Below are 16,726 nucleotides of genomic sequence, written 5' to 3'. Positions count from 1 at the left end.
CACGGTTTCTCTCAATATCTAAGTGTTGTAACGCTCTTTGTTTTCAGACTATATGAGCCAGTTTCATCTGGGCCTGCTTCAAAACATTTTACTGTCTGCTTGTCAGAAGGAATCATGTCTCCCCCTCCCTCTAATATGAATGCATCATGAAGTAGAATACTAAATCTTTTTTCTTTTTCAATTTTTCTGTCATCTTCACTTCAGTGGTTTCAACAACTGCACGGCAATGAACCAGCAGTACACTAAGACAAATCAAAAACACCTTAGTGGTAAACTGCAGTGCTGGGAAAGCAGGGACAATGGGTTAAGTCTTGCATATAAAACAGGATCTTGATGCTTGTGACAAAAGAATGGCCAAGGAAGTCCTCTATTCAAACTCTGGCCATGTAATGTGATTAAAAGACGCTTTGTGCAAATGGCAGTTATTCAGGGTTTGAAAGACAAAATAAGCTCCCGGTTCTCCAAGAAAAGGTAATGCACTGCCTATTCAACCCTGCTGCATCCAAAGCAAGGAGTTACTTTCCTTGTGGGAGCCTTAAACAGGAGGGAAGAAAGAGAAAATGGATAGTGCACGGTTAGCCCTGAGGAGGGAAAGATTAATACGATCAGGAATTTGACCCCTCCAACAATTCCCTCACTGAAATCTGTTGCCTCAGAGATGGATCCGTGTTGGATGGATCAGGGGTTGCAGATGAGAGAACTTGTAAATTCATAATTAGGGTTCAATAGTTTGGAGTGCCAGATCTTTGTTTCACAGGGAATATGGCATCATCGAGAGGTTGGAAATGACACTTGGGTCAATGCTGTTTGACGCGGTGTGTCAGGGTTTAACTGCAGGACCTCTGACAACGGGTAAAGTGTCAAGAAAGCTTGAGTTAAAGGTCAATAGGAAGTGACATCTCAGAACTCATTATCCTCATTAACGTCAGGTGAAGCACCGCCATTTCAGAAAAATGATATTCCAAAGAGGCCTACCCATGGCTTTTCAGCTCCCTAAATACCTGCCCTTGACTCACTAATACAGGAGCATCACTTCAGCAGTCTAAAAGGTGGAATATTTAAATGCATGATAGCAAAATTACAAAGTTGATGTGAGGCGATGCAAAAAGACACAGATTCAGAAAAGAAGAGAAGAGTGAAGGACACATCACATTTTCCTATTTTGTTGAGTCAGATGTTTATCAGTTTAACCGAAGTTATAATTTCTAACATGTTGATTTTTAGTTTGCATGTATTATACACAGGTGAACTCTAACTCTAACAAGGACATGGTGATGCTGTAGGTCATTGTGACCTTTAAGAGTGCTATTAAATAATGTTCTCTACTCAGATAATGAACTAAATAACATGATCAATGTGTAACTGCTATTGTTAAATCTGGTCAACGTGGAGGTCATTTTAAAATTGCTGGAAAGTTTAATCTATAAAAATGCCACATTTTTTAAACTGTTCAAATTATTTGGAAGTAAAATATTAATGTTGCAGTTTAATCTAATTTTAGAGGAGGAAAGTACCAAATTGTACTGCGGTACAACACTAAACATTCTTGGTTCCTTTCCAGCACTGACTGTGGCTGATTAACAGAAAAATCCAAGGATAAAGGTGCTGGTCACAATATTTGACGCAAACCAAACAGCAAGAAACAAGAGTTTCCTTCTAAGCACTGAAAGTATAATCAGAAAATACTTGTCACTATCATGCAAGGATACTTGTTTGGAGTAGGTAGGCAGCAACAATAGTGTGTCACGATCTGCATGTTTTCAACAGATGCTTGAAATTGCACTGAAAAAAACTGACATTCACACTCCAAAGTTGCCCTTTAAAGTCTGTCCATAAATGAATTTCCTTTGTAGTTCGTGCCCTTCTGTCAAGTGTGTGTAGGTGTACAGTGCTCTATGTGTCACTGTGCCTCACCGATGGTGCAGTGTTCACCCGTCCAGCCCTGGTGGCAGTCACACTTGCCCTCTCGGCAGACTCCGTGGTCAATGCAGCGTGGGTGACAGTCCCTCTGCTCGCATTCTGGCCCTGTCCAGCCTTCCTCGCAGTGACACACACCACTGATGCACGAGCCGTGGGGACCACAGTCCACCACACACACCTCTGTTAAGAAACAAAACATCATGGAGATATGGGGCTTCTGTTCTGTGAAAAGTATCTTTTTTTTTTTTCTTCTGTGCTGCTGTACTTTTGTATTCTGTATAGATGTGTCTGCCAGTACTGAAAAATGCTCTGATGTTTGCTGAGAATTGTTGGCTCCCTTGGCTGAAGTGGACCAATAGGTTTATCTGAAAACACATTCGCAGATTAACTGATACTGTGAGGCAGCTGCTGCAGTGGTTGATAGTATTTCATCCAAACAGACTCTAAATGTCTATGATCTATTAAAAGCAAGTTTAAGGCACAACATTTTACATGGAAAAGGTCGGGCCGTATTTTGTTTTGCGAGTCACAATGGACTTGCCATGTACACAATTGTTTTTAAATGAGTGGGAAACACAGCGGACATACAAAATGTCAGCATTTAAACTCAGTAAAAATGAAATCTCTAATCAAAACACACAATGAATAATTTAGAGAAAAAGACAGGGGACATCTTCTACTAAAAAAATATAGTGTTTTCTATATATAGTGTTATTACTTTTATGGGTTCAGATGATAATGAAGTTCCGTAAATTTTCAGAGCTTGACATTTAAAATGTAAATTGCGTTCTCTATAATACAGCACAACAACACAGCACTCTCACTTTGCACTGAAAATAATTCAAATGTACTGAGTGTGTGTGTGCTAGAATACACATTGAAGAGATAAAACTTTAAACAGAATATCAAAAAGGAATATATATGTGTTCTTATGAAGGCAGATGGGCAATATATGCATGTTTAAATCTATTTTATGTAAAAATCTACTCAGCAACAAATTCTGGGGGCCTTTAATTAGCTTATCAGCCAACAGCTCCAATCAGAATAACAACTACGTTTTAACATGTGAAACAACACCAAAGCTTATCACAAAATGAATGATTACCCTGGAATTATAGAGAAGGCAGTTTTCCCCCCGCAAACATGCAAAAGCCACACAGGTTGTTATTTTTCATTTTTAAATTCATTTTTAACAGAGCAAATTTATAGGTCACTTTATTTTCTCATGAGTGCAGAAACCCAAAAATGAAACAAAACCTGTCATCACTCAAGCTGCCTCAATTCACAGCACAGTATCAATAAAGCACTGCAATTACTGGGTATCTAAAAATTTCACAAACAAACCTGTTTCAGGTATTACATGAGCTGAAAGCTCATTTGCATGGAGCCTTGACAGACTGAGGAAAAGGTTGTGGATTTCAGGAGATTCTTATGTCTGGACTCAGAAATGCTAGTTCAACATGCTTTTTCCAAGTATAGAGCAACTGAAACGGCACAACAGCTGTTATGAATCCATGTTAATTTCAATTCAAATGACTGAATCCATGGGTGGTAAGTAAATCAGGGTGTACTACACTAAACCCAATGTTCAACAAGCTGTGGCTGCTCCTGTGTGACAATAAAAATGTTCACTTACTGGAACCAAGAACATCTATCAAAGCCTCTAAACAGAAGAGCCACAGAGCTTTAGCTGGGACAATAGCCTTCAGGGAGCTAATTAGGTTGAGGCAAGTACATGTCCTCAGATTTTTATATAGAAGCTCCAAGAAAATTATATAGCCCAACAACTGAAAGGTTGGTGACTTTTCAGAACTAAGTATAGCCTGAAAGGAAAGCAAATTAATCAAGATTCACCCGTCTGCTTCTCAAAATGTAATGTGATGTGTATAAAATATCTATTTTTATTGTTTTTTAAGCCATAGATTTACCACATTCATCCCTTTTACTGTGGCTCTTTTAACTGTCTGTTTCCAGCTCTCTAAATAGAGTTTTACTTCGATTGAGAGACCTTGGACGGTTCTGATTAAGTCGAGCCGACACTGTAGAATATTAAGCATGCCTCTAGAGAGGAGTCATTCAATTCCAAAGGGATAGCTCCTTCCCATAGAATCTATGCAATCAATTTTTCATTAGTGCAAAAGTGTTTATCTGCCTTTAACATGCCCCTGACTGGATCTGGATAGGGGTTGTGGGCAGTCGATCCATGCTACGCACTTGTTAATTAAAGTTTATTTAATTGAAGAAGAACCGCAGCATTAATTTAGAAGGAATTCTCCACAGACCTAGGTGGGTAGACTCCCTTACTTTTAGGCTGTGCTGAGGCCAGCCTTGTCACTTCTTCTAAAAAACAACAAAAAAAAAACAATCATCCTTTCTTCTCCATCTCAGAACAAGAAGGCTTCCTGTTGCTTCAAAACAACTACACATGAATCTATCATCTACCATCCACTCTCCTTACGCTTTAATTTTCACTTGAGTTAAAGCCAAGAGAAATAGATTCAACAGCCTTTTCTACAGGCAGAAACAAACGGCAACTTCTGCTTTTACCTGTTCGATTCAGTATGTCCATTGTTTCTCTCTGGGTTGAGAACCAGAGAATAAGTCTATTCAGAGTGGGGAAGCAGTGCATAAATCACCTGAACCTCAGGCACCAATAGCAGATGGGAGGGGCCAGACTTTGAACTAACATATCATGTACCTGTTTCCAAACCCTGTGAATACAAAGCTGGTAACAAATGAAGAGGCTCTGTTGTGAGCAGATTGAAATACAGGATTCTCTCCTCTCCCCTAAAAACAGAAGCTGCTATAAAATAAACTGGATTTTTTGAAAAGTCTGAAGAACTATATAAGTCTTTTAACACAACACACACACTTGTGTGAAATTTCAAACAGAACATATGCTGGGTCGCATGAGAGTAACGTGTAGAGTCAAAGCTTTGTTGTTAACATACGCTCTGTTTCAAACAGAGCAACAGAGCTACAAGTGTTGATTACCAAACTTTAACGGTGTGATCACACCCACAGTTTGATTTATTTATTTAGTTCAGATTTTTTTCGTTTTGTTCATTTAGGTTGAAACAGCGAGCACATGAAGACTTCTAACAATTGCCACAGGGATTTGCATGTTTTTTGATAATGAATATCCATTCTTGTAATCTTACTTAGGCATAGTCATTTTTTAAAATTTAGTTCTTCTGGTGAACATACTGTAGTAAAAGATAGAAGAAGTACCATACATGGACTGAAAATGACTTATTTCTTTTGTTTTATGATGCTCTCCAAGCGTGAGTGACTCTTGGCTATCAGATGCAAACATCTGTCTCTTCATACCCGTGAGCGCTTTGGTTTGGCGTTTGTTTCCTGTAGCCAGTTTAGACTACTTTCTTTCTGACACTTTTTGAGACATATTAGTGTGTTTGCATTTGGTCAACAGAAAGTTAATGTTGAGCTCTAAATATGCTCATCAACAAAAACACACTTTTTTGTCATGGTAGCTTTCTTGTATGAATGAAAATATCTATTTGTATCCTATAATTGCGCCTTATCAAAACTGAATGTGATAAAGGAAAGATGCAACCCAGAGCTCATCAAACACAGGGCTGACAGGAGCTTGCAACATACAGTGCGTTGTTGATGAGATGGAAAAACTTCAGTCAGTCAGGCTCCCATTCATCACCTCTGGTGCATACCCAAACTATAAATCAGTAGGACATCACAAATTAATCATTTTGTTTCCCTCTTGTGTACCTAAGAGAGAAAGCTGAGAACTACTGATATGACTGCCTGAACAATTCAAACAGTTTAATTCCAAATTGTGACATACTAATTTAGGAAAACAAATTGTTCCCCCATGTTCACTACAAAGCATTTCAAAAACAGAGATGAATTACCTCAAATTGTGATTTTTCTGTTGGAAATCACTAAAGATTAAAGCATATATCACCTAAGTCTTCCTCACATTTCCTGTTTTATTGCTGTTAGAAAGTTAAATAGTTTTGCTTTAAGTGTTTTAGTAAGACACCCACATGTAAGCATACTGCGCTGCATGACACAGGATCTATTATTTCAACCTACAGCATGTTAATAAAGGCTTATACATCTGCTGTTGTGGACACCTGGTGGCTGCAATGTCTGTCCACAGCAAGGGGGGAGTTTATTTCGAATAAACACAGGAAAAGCTGGTGCCAATTATTTGTTAGCAGAACTCAAACCCCATCCACAGAAACTGTAAAAAACCATTTTAGAACTGACTGAACTGCTTGCAAGAATTTCTTGGTGCGACACAATGCACACTGCTCTAATGGCATCAAGAAATAAATGAATGCAGTGAAAGACTGTAGATTATATGTTTAAGTAGCTTAATATACCCTTTAAATCTTTTAAAGTCAATGTGTAGACTTTCCATCATGAGCAGCTTCAGTAGTGGCACCAAAAGGAGAGACACAAATACTGTCATATTTTTTAAAATATTAATATATTAATATTATCCAGTTTATAATAATAGAGCTGAAACACTTGATTGATTAATCAATTAACGAATTAATTGATTGTTTAATCTGAAAATATTTTAATACTTGATTAATCCTTCAACATTACCTTGTAGCAGCTTCTCATCTGTGAGGATTTGCCTCTTTCCTTTCTCTTATGGGACTGCTAATGTATTTGATTTTGTGTCTACACAAGATATTAACTTATTCTTGAAACCACCTGTTATAGGAATTTCTCCTATTTTCTGACATCATAGATCAAAATACTAAGAAACAGATAAACAAATATCAGAACAAATTAGAAATAATAATAAACAGTGGCAGCCCAAAGTCACATGAAATGTCTACATGAAATGGGTTGTGTGATGACAAAAAAGTGTGTTCTGACCTATAGAGCAGTCGGCCCCGGTCCAGTTAGCCTCACAGATGCAAGTACCCGAGTCGGTGTTGAAGGTGCCATGACTGGAACACTGCTCTGGACAAGTGCTCTTCAGGATCTCACAGTTAATCCCACCCCAGCCCGGGTTACAGTGGCACTCACCATGATGACAGGTTCCATGACCAGAGCACGTCTGGTCCAAACAGTCCACTGAGGACACACAGCGAGGATGACAGTAGTGTCAGTTTTCCACTTCAAGGGAATATCACACCTACTTATTTACCCTGGCCACTTAAACTCTGCTAACAGCCAAAAAATAATTTCTACAGTGGAAATGCTTCAGTGCCAACTGATGTCTGGTGATCCACAGCTGAAATTTTTGCAGTGTTTACTGGTGGCTGGTAGTAATTTTCCACCCTATGTTCAACTAGGTATATTATAGGGTACTTCCAATATACTGACAGTATAATTATGTCCCATTATAGGCACTAGGAAAAGAAGCACAATTAGTGTCTAGACAGATATAATCAATTACTATTCACAATTTGCAGATCAACTTGCTGATCTAGGTTAATAATTGGCAATTATGACCAACATAATCAACCCATTACTAACAAGGGATAATTTGCAACGTTATTGTGCTTCCTCTGGATCCTATTGCTATGTGCGTTTACATATCTACTTCGACACTGATATTGATCATTTACCTGAATCACAGTCATCGCATTGGAGCCTTTACTCTCCTTGGGACTAGAAAAAAGCCTCCTGTCCTGGTTCTTCCATATGGCTTTACTTCACAGAAACCGAAATATATTCATTTAGTGAACCCTGTATCTTTTTATATGCAAGGTCAGCGACCCACACATGTGAGTCTGAGCTAATAATTGCCTTTTGTCTGCTGGGGGATCGATACAGTTAAATGCACTCGAGTGAAGGGAGTGCTGGAAGAGGTTGACAAGAAAGAAGAAAAAGCTCTTTCTCAATAAAACGAGGAACAGATGCCATTGACTGATCGATTTTAACAGGTGTCTTCAACTGTGGAGCATTACAATAGGTGACTGCATCAACGGGCCACGCACAATCTGCTCCAGCTTGTACCCTCATGTGGTCTGCACACTAAGAGGGAGTTAATTTATACACATGGTATCAATAACAACATCCAAAGCATTATCTGCTCAGTGGAGTTGAAAACAACAATTGTTTTACCAATGGACTGTGTTGATTCCCCCAGAGCTTCACAGAACTATGCCACATCTAGCAACTGCGAATCCAACGGGACAAAGCTTTTTTCCCCATTTACCTTGTTCACAGTTGCTTCCTTTATGGCCAGCGTTGCACACACAGTTGCCCGCCACACAGAATCCATGTCCCCCACACTGAGGGTCGATGCACTGAGAGGCAGGAACATCACACTCAGTGCCCTTCCAGCCGCTGTAGCACTGGCAGCGCCCCCTGGTGTACTGGCCATTACCACTGCACAGGACAGGACAGGCAGCTGGGGAGAGAGACAGGTACAGTTCATCACCAAAATGCAAAAGATTTGTATCAAAAGTATCATTACTTTATATATATTGACTATATTGGATTGTGCTTGTACTATTGCAGACTTGGTAATGCTCTCTGGTAATGGCAACAGTGTTTTTAAATTATCTCAATAATCTATAACATATAACATTTCTGCGCTCACTGTGTTATTGGCTGACATATGTATCAATCTCAATACATTTGCAATAGGGTAGCCTCGGCCCTGGGCTGAAAGCAAGGACTTACATTAATTTTTGAAAGTTGTTTTTTGTGTACTTGTGCTTTTGGATTTAAAAAAAAAAAAAAAAAAAGTTAAGTAAGTTTGTAACATCATAAAAAAAAAGAGTAAACTTTGTGAGTGTGGAATGTAAGGAGTCAAATCAGCAGCTGCAGCAGAGAGGTAGCTGCTGGTGTGTTTGCAGATGCTGGAGGGCACAGCTCTAGAGCTGTCCACGGCCAGAGAGAAGCTGGTTTCAGCCCACAGACTGCGAGGGAAGCATTCACACCTGAGCCAGGCCCAGTGGTTTGTGAACAGTATGACAGATACATGGCAATGTAATAAAATGGAAATTAAACCAGCCGTCATTATTGAGTGAGATTTAGGATTAGTATTACCTCAGCTTAAGCAAAAATGCACTCTGGAATTTTAGGTGTAACCCACATCAAACACACCTGTAATGTTACATGACCAACAGGTGCATGATGGGTCTGCCTAAACACACATCAATTCACTTCGACTTTAGTAAGACTTCTTCAAAGAAACAGTACATGGTCACTATTGTCCAATACCCTTTCCTCCCTCGCATACATTTCAAATGGTTTATTGTTCTTGCTGCTCTTTTTCAACTGAGGTATATAAACAAAAGTATATTCACCCTCATACCCTCAGAAATGAAGGGGAAATTATTTTCAAAATCTGGAAAAACTGACTTTTAAGTGCCGTGCAGAATGAACAGCATGACAGTAATATATGAGCTGAATAGTTACCTCTGGAACAGTATGGGCCTATGAATCCTGGAAAGCAGTGACACGATCCCGCCACACACTCTCCATTCCCGTAACAGTTGTGCGTGCACTCGGTGACAGATTCTGTGGGTACAACAGTGCGCAAGTCCAAATATTAAGAATCCATCAGATTGTCATACTATAGCAAATCTGAAATTCCACCTTAACATAACATTTGACAGCTGTACAGTTTAAGACACTGTGAAACGGCCAAGACACCAACTTTTCCTTTTTTCCACTGAATGAATCTAGGCTTTCTAAGCATCCCTTATCTGTAGTACCCGTAGCAGACATGGCATACATTTACAGCTATTTGTCCATGTCCCACTAGGGTCTAAGCCTCCATAACATGTATGCTGCAGATCGACTGTTCCGATCTAAGCTACGTTAAGTAAAAGCTACAGGGGCAGTTTAAATTATACCAAATAATTCCATTTCCTTGACACATTTTCTTTTAGTCCCATCTCCTCTTTCCACCCTATCCACACCCCCCAATCCTCCTGAATGACTGATCATGCCCACACAAGCCATGCAATCTCCTGAGTGTTTACAGCTCAAATCCTCTCTGAGTTGAAGTTAATCTGACATATCCTACAGACAGATCTTGTGTTCATTCAACAGACCATCGCTCATAAAGGGCACCCCCAAAAGACCGGGGCCCATATTTTGATTGGCGGTAAGAGGGCAAACTTTTTTTTATTACTCTGCCTTGTATTGGATGTTCATTGAGCCTGTGTCGGATCCAGGCAATTTTGACCTCACACATCGATACCTTCATATTTGTACGGCTGGATCAATGGAATTCCCTCAAGGAACCCGAAAAAGAAAAACGTTAACTCAACCTTAGTGTTTTTCCTACCTCAAAACCCACAAGGAAATTTAACAGACTTCAGAACACTGAAGAGGTTGTTAGGAAGGAAGGATCAATGCAGTGTATGGTCTCATATTATAGCATTGAGCACAATAATCCACTATCCTCCAATGAAAACCTAGTTCTGCCTCCTAGGTGACTCAAAGTTTGAAAAGCTCAGCTTGTTTGTACTTGCTATCCAGAATTTTCAACAACCTCAGTGTTTTTGCATGCAGGCGCAGCTGTTTAAGGAAATTAAAGTCTTCCAAACATGTCATTACACATATTTCCAATCACGCTCATCAACCATCACAGCAGATGTGTGTCCTCATACCCTGGATGATGGTGTTATAGGACACTGCCTCCACATTCCGTCCATCATTGTAAAACGCCAGGTGCCACACTCCTGAGTCCAAGTACTGGATGAATCCGGCTTGGTGGACGGTGACTGGATGATCGAGACGGGTCCTTGTCTCTGGTTCACTCAGAGCCCGGTGCTCTTTGGCGATAAGCCGGCTGCCGTCCAATAGCTCCACAAAGTCATACTACAAAACAACATCCAGAAGAGATTCCAGCAGATGCAGACGATTGTTATTTTAATGTCGGTCTAATTAAATCAACTAGATAAGAGACACAAAAGTTCAAAAAGTTTATGTTTTCTTCTCTTGGATACTTTGTATGCAGCTCAGTTTGAAAAGAACTCTTCAAATTTGTAATGCCAGGTGCAACCAGAACAGGCTTGTGTACACAGCAAATATTCAGGTATAATAAATGTTGATTTTTCAGTTAGTTATTTCGAGTAGATAGATGTTGTTTAGAGAGTTGTTTGTATACTGATAGAGCTGATAATGCTCTGGGGCAAATGTTCAAAAATATTCAAAAAACAGTGTTAACTCTGATGGGAGTGCACTTACAGAAACTCTGGCAAAGTGTTTACAATCTGATAAATTAACACTGATAATGTATTGTGTATATGCAGATACTTAAAATTCTGAGTTATTCAGCACTGTACCTGAAAAAAAATACAAATACAAAAACAACATAAGTAATAAAACTTTCTGCAGTGATGTCTATACACCTTTTTTCTTCTTTATAGTTAGTGCACTGCATCATTGGTACACTTTTGTCTGATGTTTGTTTTTACAGCATGTGGTCTCCCAGAAAAACACTCGTGAAGCTCAGTGGAATATCTCGTAAAATAAAGTAAACTGAATTCAAACTTAATTTACAGGAAATATATCATATATATATATATATATATATATACATACACACTATACTGTACTATATATGTTTTATGTAAGTATTCGTATCTGTGTGTTTGTGTATGTGTGTGGGTCTCAGGCTTGTTTTCTGTTTGCTTCCTTCATATATGCTGGGATTGCAGCATAGCAGGTTCTCTACATATATATTTTTTCAAACAAACATTGATTTACAGGGTAAACAAGAAGTAACGAGTTATTCCTGCCAAGTGAAATGAGTGAAGCGGTGCATCTGCTCTAACTGCACCTGCTCAACACCTCATTTTGACTGAAACAGGAGGCTTCACGGCACTGCAGCAGAAAACACAAGAAACACACACCAATGATCCCTAAACAGGCTATAGTCTGAAGAGAAGCACAACAGACACAGACATACCCCCTGGCTAAAGTAGCTGTTAGCTACAGAGACATACTGGGCTTATAGTCAAGACTCAGGCTGAAAAGAGAATCAGTGGGCTGCGTAGGAGTGTGATGCATACAGATCGGCACTTCAGCTGTTCTTCAGAAGAGCTTGGGCATAAATCCAATCATGAAGCATTTTGCAAAGGGCTTGGATGAATTGTTAAGCCACTGACCTTTGGCTAACTAACTGTGTGCCATTTTTTGTCATACACTAAATAAGTAGCATATCATCTTAATGTAATGTAATGTCTTCCAATCAAAATCTTAGGCTGCAGCAGGAGGACCCTATACACTGCTGCTACTGCACAATAAACAGGGTACTCTCATGACAGGAACAGCTCTAAATATGGTTCCAGTGAATACTCTAAATATGGTTCCAGTGAATAAGAGAAATGCAGGAATAAGGCACAAGACATACTTTTGTTCCAAATCAAAATCAAAATTAATAAATACAGAAAGTGCTCTTTTGATTTTTTTTTTTCCGCTCATGAAATAGGAGCTAATGAGCTATTTTACTAAATCATAAAACTAGCAATAACAGCATTATTTTTAAGTGTTATTAATTGAAGTTATTATTGTTTTAAGGGTCTACACAAACATTACAGCTCTAATCAACACTATTTCATGCAGCAGCTGTTATGAGCAAGAAAGCTGTGATAAGGAACCGTACATTTACTGCTCAGCACCAAACAGCAGGCAGACAAAGTTAACAGCTGGCTGATACCTTCTAGCTACTAAAGAGCCAGATACAGTTTTTTCAAGAGTTGCTCATGACCAAACAAGAGCTAAAAAAAGACAAAAATTGGACTCATAAATGCTTCTGGTGCTCTATCTAATGATGAATTAATTGCTAACACTTTTTCCATAACAATTTTATAAACTGGTCATGGATCAGCACTTTGTTTCAGTCGTCTTATTATTGAGGTCTGCTGGACACCTGTTAATGGAGCTCTAAGTCAGTACACAACATCCAGCCTCACAGAAACACAATGGACTTTGAAATAGTGACAGGCAGGAACAAAAAATACATTAAAACAGGATTAAGCATTAAGGAAGGTGACAAACCTGGACCTAAGCAACCTTTCAGTTGACTTGCAAATGACAGGAAAGAGAGCATTAAGCAGGGGGAGGGGTGAAGTCAACACTACGATTTAAACCCTTTTGAGTGTAGCAGGGGGGCAGGGGAGGGATATTAACCTGGCGGAAGTTGACTTTTTTGTGTTGTTGGCTCGAGGGGAAAGTAATAAAACAGTTCATCCCACAAGCCCTAAACCTCTTGGCCAAGTGCATACATCTCGATTAGCTGGTGTGAAAGCCCCCAAACTCATCTCAATCCAACAATACTGGCAAATAACAGGCAGGAGACCAAGTGCAGAGAGACCGCCAGATGCCCCATAGACTCAGGGGGAACGCTCTGAGCCTGCAAATTCTTTGGTCTTTAGATTGAGTGAACTTCATTTGGCCCATGATAACGACAGAGTACAAATTCCTGAGGGAAAAAAAAAGACCACAAAACTTTGATTCTTTCACTTGTTTGGTGTGCACCAGCACAGACAGACACTCAATAGCAGATGGAGGAAGTCTATGTTTGAAAAAGGTGGAAAGGCTGTTGCACTTAAATGCTGTCTTGTCTTCCGAGCTGTGAATACGCCAAACAGTCAATATCTCTCATTGGGGTCTTTCATGCTCAGTTAAGTAAATGCATTGATTTGTGCCCCTGGTACCTGTACAGAATGTAATTTAGAGATGGCCACAATGGACACAGTGTCCAGCATTGACAGGCTTGAGTGTCTCTGCAACAACTGCCCGAGACATAAAAGTAGTGTCTTGTTAATTAGTACCCTTTGGTCTTTGATTTTGTTGGACTTATTTTTTTCACCTTCAAAGTGCAATTCAGCTCACCTGTTGTCACTTGCATTGGACTTTCTTCCATCAGTGAGTGGCCTTAACGGTCTACACTTGAGTGAAGCCCATCTTTACGAAGAAAGAATGTCAAGAAGGTGAGGCTAAGAGCTTTTGCAGACAAGTGTAGTGGAAAATAGCCATTGTCTGAGTGCTTCCATCACCGTCACCAGACATCGGACATTTAGATGCCCAGAAATGTCATTCAAGTGGCACGTCAGATATTTTGGAAGCACTTCAATTTGCAAATGGCAGACCATTTAGTGGAAGTGAAAACGGTGCATGCCGACATAAAGGGAAATTGAAGCTGAGAGAAGAAAACTGAAACTAAAGTTGTTTCTAGTGGTAATTTGCAAATGCACACATGTCTGGAATTTAAATAATGGATGTCATAAGGCTAGATTAAAGAATTCTGTTAAATTATACATATTTACACAATCCAATGCAGTTTTTTTTTAAAGTTATTTGTACAGTGTTGATTCCACTTAGAAACAAGTTGCTTAAAGACACAGTAAAAAGGTCTCTTTACCTCCTCAGAGCTGCAACAATTAATTTCTTACTCAACCAACAAGAGAATTATTTTAATTAATAACTCTTCAGTTCCTCTCACCCTATGAAACAGTTCACTGCCTTCTAAATAACTGTTTTGATTTCAAAAAGCCCAATTTTCACAGTTTTACTTTGGTCTCACCAGTCACATCAGAGATTTCTAGTTACAGTAGACAATGGTTTCTTACAAAAACCCCTGAAAACCCCTGTACTGTTCATGACCCGTGCAGTACTAAATGGCAAGACAAACAAATTAAGTGACTGTCTGGTGAACACAGTGGAACATTTAGCAGCTAAAGAGGTGGATACTGTCATCAGGAGTAAAGTGGGTAGAGACACAAGGAGCAGATTTACAGTGTCTTTAGTCTTGGAATCCCCTGATGTAAGGACATTTTAAAAAGCTTTACCTGAGTGTGAGATGGTGCAAGACCCTTTCGTCCATATACTCCAATCAGTGCATTCTTCTGTACTGAAATGTTGAACTTGAGGAAGCGTGGTTGTTCCATGCTGAGTTGAGTACGCCAGAACACCCCTGGTGGGACGCTCTGAGCCACCCTCTTCCCAATGTCAACCTGTCCAGTATCGATGGAGTTATTCTCCTGATGGAGCACACTAGTCCGTCCTGGAAGACAGAAAGAGCCCCCCCACCCAGATTAGGTCTGACAGAATTAAAACAGCGCAGTTAGTGTTATATGGTATAAATCAGTCATCAGAGAGCTTTTAATACCATCAGCTCAACTCAAATTTAAAATACAATCTTGGTTTTTGTACTTATTCCTTTCTTCAACAGCAAGGTAGTCATATCATTTCCAAATGTGCAGAGCTCAAGTAAGACAGAATTAAGAGTAATGGTTCCCTATGGTCCATGATGCACCGCCCACTAAAAAAAAAAGACCAGATATAATTGGCTCTAACATGCTCCATTTCCCATCTTTCTTCTGGTCCTGGTGACTCATAGAGTAAAGCTACATATCAGATAAGGTCTAAATGGAATGTGAGATATACTGAGCACTACCTTGCCAGAGTAATAACAGCATATCAAGACAATTTGGCAAATGATATCCTCAAACTGTGTCCTCACAGAAGCAAAAATAAAGCGATAGCCAGTTTTAATATGACTCATGCTCACATGAAAATCTGTAGTCTTTGAAGTGCTGTTACAAGAACAGATTACGTTGTTAAGAAGACAAATCTGCAAAGCACTGAATACTCCATTGTAGAGGAATGCAGCTGGGCTCTTCAATTTCCCATGGCAATGACTTGTTAGGTGGATTGTGCAGAGTTGTCCTGCACCACAATAATAATAACTCAACCTTTGCACCTCTTTTTCCAAAGAAGCATCTCAGTGTGTGAAGCTGTGTATACTGTAACTACAAGTCTATCTGTTGTGCCAGAGCTCCATTATTTGCATGCCTCGGTATTGTGTGTGTGTAATGAGGCCACTGCCTGTCACTTTAGCTTCAGTCAAAGTGAAGACAGGAAGCCAAGTTTACCTCTAGGGAGAATAATAGCGTGCTATTGATTGCCTTTAAACAGTCCAAAACCTGCTTCATGCTATCTTAATTAGCAGTACTTATGAGGATTTAAATCTGGCCAAGTTTAAACAATTGAGCTTTTGCCTGGCCTACTCAACTCAATTAATGCTTTCGTGGCCATGCATTCTAAATACCATGGTGTGCTTAGAGATTAATTTGGTGGCTTTTGCTGTAAAGGTGAGCTGAAATGGACTGGCTGCTTGTTGTCAAATACACAGTGGTACAATATTATAATTAGGCAGTACAAAGCTGTCTGGAATCAGTTAATTGATATTCAGAAGGTGAAAGATCTCAATAAACTCTAAGGGCTGTCTGGGCATCAAGCACTGAACATTACACCCTGTTCCTCAGGAGGCCAAATGGTTTGCTGTTACAATCTGTCTTTTTTAATCTTCATTTGGACCTTTACCTTATTTAATTAATTTGTATCTTGATTCATCAAAAATCATCTAACCTTTTTAATTTAGCATTACTATAAACTACATACATTTTTATAAGAACTGGAAAATTGAGGTGACTCCCACATTTTAAGTACGAGTGTAAATAGACAAGCACAAAGAATTAAGTGCAAACAGCAAGTGTAAGGGCACTGGCATGGGATTGCATTAGTTGGACTGCGGCTTTGACCGGAGCCATTATTTTTTGGATAGATTGTGGTAGGTTCAGATAAGCTGAGAGGATTTGCACATTTTAAGTTCCAAATTATGACATACAATTGGGCAACACTCTCCTTTTGCCAAGAAACCATCAATTAGTTGAGCTTATTATTTTCATTTCTGAACAGAAAAACTGGCGGCAAAATAACTATTCAAAAAGCAACGCAAGTCAGCAAACAAATAAACAGCGTTAATCTTGTGCATTTATAGTATGAGGGCTTCTTTAAAGTTAATTAGTGATTTATTGAGATATGA

General features: G+C 39.3%; 1 protein-coding gene across 1 annotated transcript in view; it reads right to left on the bottom strand.

Annotated features, from left to right (window-relative positions):
- LOC113144020 (teneurin-3) overlaps positions 1 to 16,726 on the bottom strand; it is a 114,319-nt gene that overhangs the window by 38,217 nt on the left and 59,376 nt on the right. The window contains exons 6-11 of the mRNA XM_033325398.1: positions 14,688 to 14,902; positions 10,500 to 10,710; positions 9,298 to 9,399; positions 8,087 to 8,281; positions 6,796 to 6,996; positions 1,915 to 2,100 (exon numbers count right to left, since the gene is read on the bottom strand). Coding sequence (XP_033181289.1) covers positions 1,915 to 2,100; positions 6,796 to 6,996; positions 8,087 to 8,281; positions 9,298 to 9,399; positions 10,500 to 10,710; positions 14,688 to 14,902 — 1,110 coding nt within the window. The remainder of the gene's footprint in view (positions 1 to 1,914; positions 2,101 to 6,795; positions 6,997 to 8,086; positions 8,282 to 9,297; positions 9,400 to 10,499; positions 10,711 to 14,687; positions 14,903 to 16,726) is intronic.

The sequence above is a fragment of the Mastacembelus armatus genome, chromosome 10 (genome assembly GCF_900324485.2).
Source record: "Mastacembelus armatus chromosome 10, fMasArm1.2, whole genome shotgun sequence".
Lineage (NCBI taxonomy): Eukaryota > Metazoa > Chordata > Actinopteri > Synbranchiformes > Mastacembelidae > Mastacembelus > Mastacembelus armatus.
The sequence above is the reverse complement of the archived record's forward strand: the minus strand, read 5'-3'. Positions and strand labels throughout refer to the sequence as shown.